General features: G+C 46.8%; 1 protein-coding gene across 2 annotated transcripts in view; it reads left to right on the plus strand.

Moving 5' to 3' along the window:
* Nucleotides 1-12,800, plus strand: part of dag1 (dystroglycan 1) — a 59,066-nt gene extending 46,266 nt beyond the window's left edge. For both annotated transcript variants that reach the window (XM_024428140.2, XM_042324867.1), the window contains exon 3: nucleotides 9,410-12,800. In XM_024428140.2, coding sequence (XP_024283908.1) covers nucleotides 9,410-11,683 — 2,274 coding nt within the window. In that variant the 3' untranslated portion in view covers nucleotides 11,684-12,800. The remainder of the gene's footprint in view (nucleotides 1-9,409) is intronic.
* Nucleotides 12,801-13,900: the final 1,100 nt, after the last annotated feature.

Raw genomic sequence — 13,900 nt, forward strand, 5'->3', positions numbered from 1 at the left:
GCCCTTTAATTGGGCATCTGGCCCTTTAATTGGGCATCTGGCCCTTTAATTGGGTGTCTAGTGAGTGAGGAATGTGTCATCTAATGTGCCTGTCTTGTGATGGTGCTATACTGCTGCTGCTCATTTCATGACAAAGTTTGCAAATAGCAGATACAAATGATATATTCCTCATGATAGCCTAGTGGTTAGAGCGTTGGACTCATAACCTAAAAGGCTGCTAGTTCAAACCCCTGAGCTGACATGGTACAAATCTGTCGTTCTGCCCCTTAACAGGTAAGTTAACCCACTGTTCCTAGTCCGTCATTGAAAATAAGAATTTGTTCTTAACTGACTTGCCTAGTTAAATAAAGTTAAAATATATACTTCTGTCTGGTAAGCTAAGTAACTTTGCAGTTAACATTTAATTAACCATGTGAGGAAATCCACACTATGATTATCATGTCAACTGTCTACACTCACCTCCCTGTTGTTCCCATGTTCCGGTCCCCCTCCCATCTCCTCCTCCTTCCTCCTTTTGAACTAACTTACATTGTTTTTATACAATCCCAGCATCCCAAATGGCACCCTCTTCCCTATTTATAGAGGAAATAGTATGGAGTGCCATTTAGGATGCAGTTATTATCATCCCTGGCTTCCCATTAGCTGATTCATCCTGTCTCTCCTCCCATGTACCTTTTCCCCAGGTCCTTGTTATTATTAAAAGATAATGTGTTCTTAGTTAGTTACCAAATAAATAAAGGGTTCATAATGGATACCATTCTAGTTTCAAATACACATAAAACTCAACATGTAAAGTGTTGGTCCCATGTTTCATGAGCTGAAATAAAAGATCCCAGAAATGTTCCGTACGCACAAAAAGCTTATTTGTTTCTAATGTTGTGCACAAATGTGTTTACATCCCTGTTAGTGAGCATTTTATCCTTTGCCAAGATAATCCATCCACCTGACAGGTGTGGCATATCAAGAAGCTGATTAAACGGCATGGTCATTGCACAGGTGCACCTTGTACTGGGGACAATAAAAGGTCACTCTAAAATGTGCAGTTTTGTCACACAACACAATGCCATAGATGTTTCGAGGGAGCTATTGGCATGCTGTCTGTCTGTAGTAATGTCCTCCAGAAATGTTGCCAGATAATTTAATGTTCATTTCTCGACCATAAGCCTCCTCCAACATCGTTTTAGAGAATTTGACAGTACATCCAACCGGCCTCAGAACCGCAGACCACCTGTAACCACGCCAGCCGAGGACCTCCATATCCAACTTTTTCGCCTGCGGGATCGTCTGAGGGGGGCTGGGGTTAATGGGGATGACCTGCTCCCAAGTGGGTGGGCCTGGCTCCCAAGTGGGTGGACCTGGCTCCCAAGTGGGTGGTCTGGCTCGTAAGTGGGGTGGGCCTATGCCCACCCATGGCTGCACCCCTGCCCAGTCATCTGAAATCCATAGATTAGGGCCTAATTTATTAATTTCAATTGATTGATTTCCTGATATGAACTGTAACAGCAAAATATTAGAAATTGTTGCATGTTGCGTTTTACATTTTTGTTCAGTGTACTTTCACTGTATGTATCCGTGTGTGCATGTGTGTCTGTGTGTGTGTGCATGCCTGTGTGTGTGTGTGTGTGTGTGTGTGTGTGCATGCCTGTGTGTGTGTGTGTGTGTGTGTGTGTGTGTGTGTGTGTGTGTGTGTGTGTGTGTGTGTGTGTGTGTGTGTGTGTGTGTGTGTGTGTGTGTGTGTGCGTGCCTGTGTGTGTGTGTGTGTGTGTGTGTGTGTGTGTGTGTGTGTGTGTGTGTGTGTGTGTGTGTGTGTGTGTGCCTGTGTGTGTGTGTGTGTATCCTTGAATGTTGTTGTGGTACACCTCCTTCCACTTACATCACAAAGGTAAGTACATCTGGTTCAAATCTTTATTTATTTGTTGTTTATCTGCTCCATAGCTATTCGCCAATCTGTATTGACACTGTGATGATGCAACCACTCTGAGAGAGAAGTATTTTATTTACACACACACACACACACGCACTCTCTGTCTCTGTCTTTCTCTTAGAAGTCTCTTATTTACTGTACAGAACACAACAGACCAGAACAGAAAGAGTTTCACTGACAGTGAGTCATTCCTGAGGCGAAGCAGCATTAGTCTGTGGGTCTGACAGGATGGGTACACTGAAGGGGAGTTTAGTTTACTCCAGTCATCTTAGTTCACTCTGTGTTTGTGTCCCAAATGGCACCATATTCCCTATACAGTGCACTACTTTGACCAAGAGCATATGAGCCCTGGTCAAAACTAGTGTAATAAATAGGGAATAGGGTGCCATTTGGGACAATCTCAGTGACAGGGCCAGCTAGCAGAGAACAGGACACAGACCACTTATAACCCACTATTATTCTGTGTGTGCTATTCTGCAGACGTCAAGCTCTAACGTCTTCAATGTACTCAGTAGCTTTTCTTTCTCCTTCCCCATTATTATTCCTCTCCCTTCTCCTTCCACATTGTCTTTCTCTCCCTTCTCCTTCCACATTGTCTTTCTTTCTCTCCCTTCTCCTTCCACATTGTCTTTCTTCCTCTCCCTTCTCCTTCCACATTGTCTTTCTCTCCCTTCTCCTTCCACATTGTCTTTCTCTCCCTTCTCCTTCCACATTGTCTTTCTTTCTCTCCCTTCTCCTTCCACATTGTCTTTCTTTCTCTCCCTTCTCCTTCCACATTGTCTTTCTCTCCCTTCTCCTTCCACATTGTCTTTCTTCCTCTCCCTTCTCCTTCCACATTGTCTTTCTCTCCCTTCTCCTTCCACATTGTCTTTCTCTCCCTTCTCCTTCCACATTGTCTTTCTCTCCCTTCTCCTTCCACATTGTCTTTCTCTCCCTACTCCTTCCACATTGTCTTTCTTCCTCTCCCTTCTCCTTCCACATTGTCTTTCTTTCTCTCCCTTCTCCTTCCACATTGTCTTTCTTTCTCTCCCTTCTCCTTCCACATTGTCTTTCTCTCCCTTCTCCTTCCACATTGTCTTTCTTCCTCTCCCTTCTCCTTCCACATTGTCTTTCTCTCCCTTCTCCTTCCACATTGTCTTTCTCTCCCTTCTCCTTCCACATTGTCTTCCTCTCCCTTCTCCTTCCACATTGTCTTTCTCTCCCTTCTCCTTCCACATTGTCTTTCTCTCCCTTCTCCTTCCACATTGTCTTTCTCTCCCTTCCTCTTCCACATTGTCTTTCTCTCCCTTCTCCTTCCACATTGTCTTTCTCTCCCTTCTCCTTCCACATTGTCTTCCTCTCCCTTCTCCTTCCACATTGTCTTCCTCTCCCTTCTCCTTCCACATTGTCTTTCTCTCCCTTCTCCTTCCACATTGTCTTTCTTCCTCTCCCTTCTCCTTCCACATTGTCTTTCTCTCCCTTCTCCTTCCACATTGTCTTTCTTCCTCCCTTCTCCTTCCACATTGTCTTTCTTCCTCTCCCTTCTCCTTCCACATTGTCTTTCTCTCCCTTCCTCTTCCACATTGTCTTTCTCTCCCTTCTCCTTCCACATTGTCTTTCTCTCCCTTCTCCTTCCACATTGTCTTCCTCTCCCTTCTCCTTCCACATTGTCTTCCTCTCCCTTCTCCTTCCACATTGTCTTTCTCTCCCTTCTCCTTCCACATTGTCTTTCTTCCTCTCCCTTCTCCTTCCACATTGTCTTTCTCTCCCTTCTCCTTCCACATTGTCTTTCTTCCTCTCCCTTCTCCTTCCACATTGTCTTTCTTTCTCTCCCTTCTCCTTCCACATTGTCTTTCTTCCTCTCCCTTCTCCTTCCACATTGTCTTCCTCTCCCTTCTCCTTCCACATTGTCTTCCTCTCCCTTCTCCTTCCACATTGTCTTTCTCTCCCTTCTCCTTCCACATTGTCTTTCTTCCTCTCCCTTCTCCTTCCACATTGTCTTTCTTCCTCCCTTCTCCTTCCACATTGTCTTTCTTCCTCTACCTTCTCCTTCCACATTGTCTTTCTCTCCCTTCTCCTTCCACATTGTCTTTCTCTCCCTTCTCCTTCCACATTGTCTTTCTTCCTCCCTTCTCCTTCCACATTGTCTTTCTTCCTCCCTTCTCCTTCCACATTGTCTTTCTCTTCGTCACTACAGGAGTTGAACTAATGCCAGCTTCTCCTCGTTCTCCTTCTGAATAACTATTTATTAGAGTATCTGCAAGCAAATGTTGTTGATTTACCCGATGGGGAGAGAAACTAGAGTGAACTGGGGGCCTGTCTCTCTTTCTCATTCTGTCTCTCTATCTCTCTTTCTTTCTCTCTCTCTCTCAGTTTCTCTCTCCCTCTCTGTCTCTCTCTCAATTCAATTCAAGGAGCTTTATTGGCATGGGAAACATGTTTACATTGCCAAAGCAAGTTACACTTCTCTCGTCTCTGTCTCTCTCTCTGTCTCTCTCTCTCTCGTCTCTGTCTCTCTCTCTGTCTCTCTCTCTGTCTCTCTCTCTCTCGTCTCTCTTTCGTTCTCTCATATTCGTTCTCTCTGGCTCCTCAGTAGTATAGCTGTGTGTGTGTGTGTGTGTGTGTGTGTGTGTGTGTGTGTGTGTGTGTGTGTGTGTGTGTGTGTGTGTGTGTGTGTGTGTGTGTGTGTGTGTGTGTGTGTGAGAATAGATCACTACATTTTAGTGACAAACCATATTTTTTTCTGAAATTGCCCTCACAGGGTGTTTTTATCATTCTGTCATTATTAAGTATTGACATCATCAGAATATTTCCAGACACAGCCTAGATATCATTTTCCATGATCCACAGTTTCCCACAGTGGAAAGTAAAACAAGAAAAGGCTGTATTCCAGGACAGAATACTATCACTCTACTGCTGAACAGCACTAGAATACAGTGATATAAATGTTTAAAAGTTTCAAATGGGCTCGATTGGAGAGTGACTAGTCTCTCATAAACATCCGACTGTCTGCCTGCCTAGCTACCACTCTAACGGAGTCCCTCTCTTCCTCTCCTCTCCTCTCTTTCACTCACATTTTCCAGTGGAAAGAATCAGCTGTGCCAATAACTCGCCACCCTCTCTATACTCCCTCCCTCCCTCCCTCCCTGTTTCAGACTCTCTGTCCCTCCCTCCCTCCCTCCCTCCCTCCCTCCCTCCCTCCCTCCCTCCCTCCCTCCCTCCCTCCCCCTCCCTCCCTCCCTCCCTCCCTCCCTCCCTTTCAGCCTCTCTGTCCCACCCTCCCTCCCTCCCTGTTAAAGCCTCTCTGTTCCACCCTCCCTCCCTCCCCCTCCCTCCCTCCCTCCCTCCCCCTCCCTCCCTCCCTCCCTTCCTCCCTCCCCCCTCCCTCCCTCCCCCTTCCTCCCTGTTAAAGCCTCTCTGTCCCACCCTCCCTCCCTCCCTCCCTGTTAAAGCCTCTCTGTCCCACCCTCCCTCCCTCCCTGTTTCAGCCTCTCTGTCCCACCCTCCCTCCCTCCCTGTTTCAGCCTCTCTGTCCCACCCTCCCTCCCTCCCTCCCTCCCTCCCTCCCTCCCTCCCTCCCTCCCTCCCTCCCTCCCTCCCTCCCTCCCTCCCCCCTCCCTCCCTCCCTGTTTCAGCCTCTCTGTCCCACCCTCCCTCCCTCCCTCTTTCAGCCTCTCCCTCCCTCCCTCCCTCCCTCCCTCCCTCCCTCCCTCCCTCCCTCCCTCCCTCCCTCCCTCCCTCCCTCCCTCCCTCCCTCCCTCCCTCCCTCCCTCCCTCCCTCCCTCCCTGTTTCAGCCTCTCTGTCCCACCCTCCCTCTCTACATTTCAGTCCTTCACCAAATCATATCACAAAGACATGCCCAGTCAGTCAGTCAGTCCTTCTCTCTTTCATATGAATGTTATCTGTTTGGCTGTCGACACGGCTGTGACCATGGGTGCCTTTTCCCTCCCTGGTGGCTACTGAATATCACATCTATTATACCTAAATGATGGTGGTGTGGATTGATCGAGGGCTGAGGATATCATTAATGAAAACAGTTAAAGGATGTCTTAGATACTTAGATGTTGATTAGGCCCGATGCCTTGGGTGATAGGACCCCCCCCCTCACTCATCTAGTTCTCGTCCCTCCATCCCTCTTTTTCCTCCGTCACGTCGTAGATTCCTCTTCTCCCCATGCGGTGTTAGATATCAGAGAAGCTGACAGTCAGAGAAGCTGATAGTCAGAGAAGCTAACAGTCAGAGAAGCTGATAGTCACAGTGGGTTTCGACGGTGGGTTTTGGGGCTACGAGCAGAAATCAGTACACTATTCATCAAACAGTTAGCGGAGGAGTCCCCAAATGGCACCCTATTCCCTATAGTGGGTGGCTATGGGCCCTGGTCAGAGGTAGTGCACTATTATAGGGAATAGGGTGCCATCGGGGACACTATAGTTAGTGTCTTTGATGAGATTAACAACCCCCTGGTTTAATTAACTTCACTATTAAAGTGGGGAGAAAGGGGGGCAGAGCAGCTGCCTCCTGCTGTGTATTCATCATCGCACACACACACACACACACTTCACAGACATCATCTCATCATCTCCTGGTGATATCAGCCAAAGGCTTTTGGATACATCACCTCTTTACCCATCACCATAGTTGTCAAATGCAACGGAGGTGGAGGAGAGTTAATGGGGGAAGTGTGTGTGTGTGTGTGTGTGTGTGTGTGTGTGTGTGTGTGTGTGTGTGTGTGTGTGTGTGTGTGTGTGTGTGTGTGTGTGTGTGTGTGTGTGTGTGTGTGTGTGTGTGTGTAGGTAGGTGTGTAGGTGTGTGTGTGTGTGTGATGATGAATACACTGCAGGAGGCAGTAGTATAGCTGTGTGTGTGTGTGTGTGTGTGTGTGTGTGTGTGTGTAGGTGTGTGTGGTGTGTAGGTGTGTGTGTGTGTGTGTGTGTGTGTGTGATGATGAATACACAGCAGGAGGCAGTAGTATAGCTGTGTGTGTGTGTGTGTGTGTGTGTGTGTGTGTGTGTGTGTGTGTGTGTGTGTGTGTGTGTGTGTGTATTTGCCTGTCCATTTGTGTGTGTCTAAAAGCAGGAGGCTGAGGGACTGAACGCTGTAAAAAGCCCAGCTGCTGTTCCCTGTCCCTGGTGGTGGCTGTGTATTGGTTAGACCATTAATGATCCATCTTGGGAACGCTGGGCTCTACATAATTTATCAACTATACGATTTTTCATCTGCAAAATTAACTTGTTGTTTGGAGCTAGGAGGGAATCAGAGTAAGCATTAGTTGTTTTTTATTTTTATTTATTTGAATGCTTTGTCATTCCCCTGTGATATATTTCCCTGTCAGATTCCTGGAACGAATATAATATCTCTAAATGCCTAATTGGTTATGCTAAATTCTTGTGTTAGCTGTATTAGACAATGTGCATCCCAAGTCTTATTTGTGATGTTATACTGTAGCTCAGGTACCATCTAAATAACATGCCTAGAGGTTTCATGCACAAATGGCTAAATTCAATATAGTCTCATTTGAATTGATCGTGTCTAAAACAGTCTGTGTCTTGTATATTTTATAGATGAGTTTGATGCCTCTGAAACAAACTTCTAGAAAAGAGTCCATCCCCTGAGTTTGATGCCTCTGAAACATACTTCTAGAAGAGAGTCCATCCCCTGAGTTTGATACCTCTGAAACATACTTCTAGAAGATAGTCCATCCCCTGAGTTTGATGCCTCTGAAACATACTTCTAGAAGAGAGTCCATCCCCTGAGTTTGATGCCTCTGAAACATACTTCTAGAAGAGAGTCCATCCCCTGAGTTTGATGCCTCTGAAACATACTTCTAGAAGAGAGTCCATCCCCTGAGTTTGATACCTCTGAAACATACTTCTAGAAGAGAGTCCATCCCCTGAGTTTGATGCCTCTGAAACATACTTCTAGAAGAGAGTCCATCCCCTGAGTTTGATACCTCTGAAACATACTTCTAGAAGAGAGTCCATCCCCTGAGTTTGATTTGAAACATACCTCCATCCCCTGAGTTTGATGCCTCTGAAACATACTTCTAGAAGAGAGTCCATCCCCTGAGTTTGATACCTCTGAAACATACTTCTAGAAGAGAGTCCATCCCCTGAGTTTGATGCCTCTGAAACATACTTCTAGAAGAGAGTCCATCCCCTGAGTTTGATGCCTCTGAAACATACTTCTAGAAGAGAGTCCATCCCCTGAGTTTGATGCCTCTGAAACATACTTCTAGAAGAGAGTCCATCCCCTGAGTTTGATACCTCTGAAACATACTTCTAGAAGAGAGTCCATCCCCTGAGTTTGATGCCTCTGAAACATACTTCTAGAAGAGAGTCCATCCCCTGAGTTTGATACCTCTGAAACATACTTCTAGAAGAGAGTCCATCCCCTGAGTTTGATGCCTCTGAAACATACTTCTAGAAGAGAGTCCATCCCCTGAGTTTGATGCCTCTGAAACATACTTCTAGAAGAGAGTCCATCCCCTGAGTTTGATACCTCTGAAACATACTTCTAGAAGAGAGTCCATCCCCTGAGTTTGATGCCTCTGAAACATACTTCTAGAAGAGAGTCCATCCCCTGAGTTTGATGCCTCTGAAACATACTTCTAGAAGAGAGTCCATCCCCTGAGTTTGATGCCTCTGAAACATACTTCTAGAAGAGAGTCCATCCCCTGAGTTTGATGCCTCTGAAACATACTTCTAGAAGAGAGTCCATCCCCTGAGTTTGATGCCTCTGAAACATACTTCTAGAAGAGAGTCCATCCCCTGAGTTTGATGCCTCTGAAACATACTTCTAGAAGAGAGTCCATCCCCTGAGTTTGATGCCTCTGAAACATACTTCTAGAAGAGAGTCCATCCCCTGAGTTTGATGCCTCTGAAACATACTTCTAGAAGAGAGTCCATCCCCTGAGTTTGATGCCTCTGAAACATGCTCCTCTTTGTTCCCTTCTTTCTTACCAGTCAATGTTCATGGGACTTAAACCAGTAGTAGAACTAGGTTACTTACAGTAGATGTCGTAACCACACTGGTTATATGGAAGATATTTTATGTTCAGTTTTTTATTGAATCATGTTCTCTCTCACCTTTAAAAGTGTCAAGAAACCCAGATTTGCACGAATCGGAAAGTTGAAGTTGTGTTAATTAACAGCGTTGTACATTTTTAATGATTGCCTCAACATTTATAGATTTTGTTTTGCACAATAGCTGTTTTAAAAAGATGTTAGTGCAATCCAATTTTTATCCGAATGTTATTTATGAACCAAAAAGATCAAAACAAGCCAAGATTCGATCTCTTATGTTCTTCTTCTGTATCATAATGAATTGTAAACAAGTTGTATCATCAAAGACGTAGTCATGCTGTGGGTAGAACAGAAATGGTAAATGTAGTGGGCGTAAAATTATTATTTTGCTTGTTGTTGTTGTTGTTTTCTTGTATTCTAGCTTAAATTATTCATCAAAACAAGAGAGACTTATCAACTCTGTTTATCTTTGTTTTTTTCCAGATCACTGAGTCAGGCAAGGAGACGCTACCAGCATGGCTGCACTGGGACTGGGAGAGCAACGTCCTACAGGGTCTACCACTGGAGGAGGACAAGGGTGTCCACTACATCGCCGTCTCGACATCAAACGGCGGCCAGGACATCTTCTCCATCGAGGTGCACCCAGAGGAACATGTGGACCCGATCCAGCTAGCCATTCAGTCAGCATCCAACAACGAGGTCAAGCCGTTTGTCTGCGGCACAGAGGAACCGGTGACTGTACTCACAGTGATTCTGGACGCCGACCTCACCAAGATGAGCTCCAGGCAGAGGGTGGAGCTGCTGGGCAAGATGAAGAAGTTCTCTGGCGTGGAGCTGCAGCACATGAAGATACATCCCGTGGTCAACAACAGATTGTTCGATATGTCCGCCTTCATGGCCGGACCGGGAAATGCCAAAAAGGTGGTGGAGAACGGAGCCCTGTTATCCTGGAAGCTGGGCTGTTCCCTGGACCAGAGCAATGTCCCTAACATCAGCAGCGTCCAGGCGCCAGCGAAAGAAGGCACTATGTCTGCTCAGCTAGGATACCCTGTGGTCGGTTGGCACATCGCCAACAAGAAGCCTCATATCCCCAAACGGGTGAGGCGCCAGCTTAACAATACCCCTACCCCGGTTCTTGTTGTGCTTCCCCCAACGTCTGTCGTCGAGCCCCCTATTCGCATTGTACCCACCCTGTCATCACCTGCCATTGCTGCCCCCACAGACAGTTCTGCCCCACCCATGAGAGGACCTGTGCCCTTGCCCATGAAGCCCACGATCCGTGTCAGAGACTCATATGCCCACACTCCCACTCAGGGTGCACCCCTGCCAACCAGAGTGATGGAGTCCACTAGTACCATCTCCATTGAACCCACTATGACCAGGCATACCGTTGTGGAAGCAACACCGACACTCCCTCCACCCACCACAGTTGCCACCAGAAAGCCAACCAAGAAACCAAAGAGACCGAAGACCACTCCGATGCCAAGGGAGTCCAAGACCACCACAGCCAAACCAGCCAGGCGCACCACCCCTTCGTCCATCGTGCCTGACCCAAGAAACGAGAAACCAGATCTCCGCAACCCCATCGATCAGGTCAATGCCTTTGTGGGCACATACTTTGAAGTGAAGATCCCATCCGATACATTCTTTGACAAGGAGGACGGTACAACAGACAAACTAAGGTTGACCTTGAGGATGAACCACAACGAAGTTGTCGGGGATGACTCCTGGATACAGTTCAATAGCACAAGCCAGCTGCTATACGGTCTTCCAGACTCAAATCACGTTGGGAAGCATGAGTACTTCATGCAGGCCACCGATAAGGGTGGTCTGAACGCGATCGACGCCTTCGAGGTCCGTGTGAACCGCTGGGCATCCAACGATAAGTCCCCGGTCCTGTTCCAGGCCCGCTTACACGGAGAACCTCGCCTGGTGACCAATGACATCCACAAGAAGATCTTGCTCATCAAGAAGCTGGCGTACTCGTTCGGTGACCGCAACAGCAGCACGGTCACCCTGAGGAACATCACCAAGGGATCCATCGTGGTGGAGTGGACCAACAACAGCCTCCAGCAGAACCCTTGTCCCAAGGAGCAGATTCAGACCATGTCCAGGAGGATCTCTGATGCCCAGGGAAGGCCCTCCCAGACCTTCATCTCCGCCATGGAACCAGACTTCATACCCATCAGCATCAAGGTCAAAGGAACGGGTGCCTGCCGGAACTACATGTTTGTCCCGCCTGGTGAAATCACTATCCCTATCCCCCCAGCTGTCACGCCGGCACTGGGCACCGGACGCCAGAGCACAGACGACGTCTACCTCCACACGGTGATTCCGGCCGTGGTGGTGGCGGCCATCTTGCTGATCGCTGGCATCATCGCCATGATCTGCTACCGCAAGAAGCGCAAGGGCAAGCTGACCATTGAGGATCAGGCTACCTTCATCAAGAAGGGGGTGCCCATAATCTTCGCAGACGAGCTTGACGATTCCAAGCCGCCCCCGTCCTCCTCCATGCCGCTCATCCTGCAGGAGGAGAAACCCCCTCTTCCCCCACCGGAGTACCCTAACATGGCCAGTCCAGAGACCACCCCCCTGAACCAGGACCTTCTGGGTGAGTACACGGCTCTGAGGGACGAGGACCCCAACGCGCCCCCCTACCAGCCCCCGCCCCCCTTCACCGCACCCATGGAAGGTAAAGGATCTCGTCCAAAGAACATGACCCCTTACAGATCCCCACCACCTTACGTGCCACCCTAAGGGTTTAGCAGGCTCCTCCAGAGAAGGAGGAGGGAAGCAGGGGGACTTGTAATGGTCTCAATCCAGTGTCTGTTTGGAAATAAAGGGTGGGAGGAGGAGGACAAAGTGGGAACAAACTTTGGATTTTGGGTTGGGAGGGTTATGGGGTGATCTGATTGAAGTTCAAGTTATTGGAAAGACGGGAGGGAGGGAGAACTAGATGTTAGCCGCGGCGACAGTAGCCACAAAAAGGACACTATTCAGTCTGTCATCTCATTGGCTACAGCTGAATGGCTAGTTTGGGAAGACACTCCCCTCTGGTCCCAGCGCTTTTTTTTCTCTGTTTGAAACTTAATGGGCTTTTGTTTTAATTTAGTTATTTGGTTCTGTTTAGTTTATTTTTTGGGGGGGGGGCTGACTTCAAACGACTTGCTTAACAACACTCTTTTTATGTTATTTTATCTTGAATAATACAAGAAGATAATAAACAAACACACTGCAGGCATAAAATGTTTTTAATAGAGAGAGAGAGAGAGTTTTATGAATAAAAACAGAAACATCATAATCATGTGGATCTGCACCAGCCCTGCAGCTAGCCCTGCAGCTAGGCCTGCAGCTAACTCTGCAGCTAGCCCTGCAGCTAGGCCTGCAGCTAACTCTGCAGCTAGCCCTGCAGCTAACTCTGCAGCTAGCCCTGCAGCTAGCCCTGCAGCTAACCCTGCAGCTAGCCCTGCAGCTAACCCTGCAGCTAACCCTACAGCTAGCCCTGCAGCTAACCCTGCAGCTAGCCCTACAGCTAACCCTACAGCTAGCCCTGCAGCTAGCCCTACAGTTAGCCCTGCAGCTACACAGTGGCTTGTCGGGCGGTGGGTCAGTGTTTCGAGTCAATAAGGTTTGCCTTTTAACACTAATTGTATATTTGTATCCTTATTCATACAATGTCTAGTCAAGATGATCATAACAAAGTTGGCCTAAAAAATCATTAGAAATGTAAAACGTTCTGTTTGTTTTATTTTTAAATCCACTCTATATCTGGATGGTTCTGGTTCAGATAGACAGACAGACAGACAGACAGACAGACAGACAGACAGACAGACAGACAGACAGACAGACAGACAGACAGACAGACAGACAGACAGACAGACAGACAGACAGACAGATAAGGCAGACAGGCAGGCAGACAGACAGAGGATAAGCAGAGAGACAGGTAGACAGTCAGGTGGAAAGTCAGACAGACAGGTAGACAGGTAGACATAGATAGATAGATAGATAGATAGATAGATAGATAGATAGATAGATAGATAGATAGATAGATAGATAGATAGATAGATAGATAGATAGATAGATAGATAGATAGATAGATAGATAGATAGATAGATAGATAGATAGATAGATAGATAGATAGATAGATAGATAGATAGATAGATAGATAGATAGATAGATATACAGGATCTCTCCCTCGATCAGAAAGAAACGGTAAACCAAGTAGGTAGACCCAGCCCAGTCAGGACTAAACAAGCAAACATTACCGTTAGCTAATGTTAGCACGTAGGGCAACCATGACAACTGTGATTCTACAACAGCCTGGCCCAGTTATTATCAGATGTGTAGTTTTGACTTGAAGCTCAAGGATTTTTACCTTGCCTGGGTATCCCGAAGCCACCCAAAATCACTCAAGAGGGAAATACAATACACTATTCTCTTTTTATTATTATTATTATTATTATTTAAAATGGCTCCCTTATCCGAATATGATCATAACATTGACCATTTGAATGCCATGTTGCCTTTATGGTGATGCGATGTGTCTTCTGTATATAGCTATCGATCGGCCTGTTGAAATAATATTAAGTGTATTTATACTTCAAAAAATGTTTGTGTAAATCAGATATGGAAAAAGCCTCCTGCAGTTTATTTTAGACAAGGAGTAATTATTTTTTTATGTAGTGATGATGATGCTCTTGTTCTCACAGTTTATGCGGGAAACAGTTCATTGCTGTTGAGAGTGATTTAGAAGGTCCTGAAAGGGATACGATCTTTATTCACAACTCAAAGGTCATTAAGACGAGGAGAGGAGATGGAGAGGAGATGGAGAGGAGATGGAGAGGAGATGGAGAGGAGATGGAGAGGAGAGGAGAGGAGATGGAGAGGAGATGGAGAGGAGATGGAGAGGAGAGGAGAGGAGAGGAGAGGAGAGGAGAGGAGAGGAGAGGAGAGGAGAGGAGAGGAGAGGAGAGA

This window comes from Oncorhynchus tshawytscha, linkage group LG07, assembly GCF_018296145.1.
Source record: "Oncorhynchus tshawytscha isolate Ot180627B linkage group LG07, Otsh_v2.0, whole genome shotgun sequence".
In the NCBI taxonomy this organism is placed as follows: domain Eukaryota; kingdom Metazoa; phylum Chordata; class Actinopteri; order Salmoniformes; family Salmonidae; genus Oncorhynchus; species Oncorhynchus tshawytscha.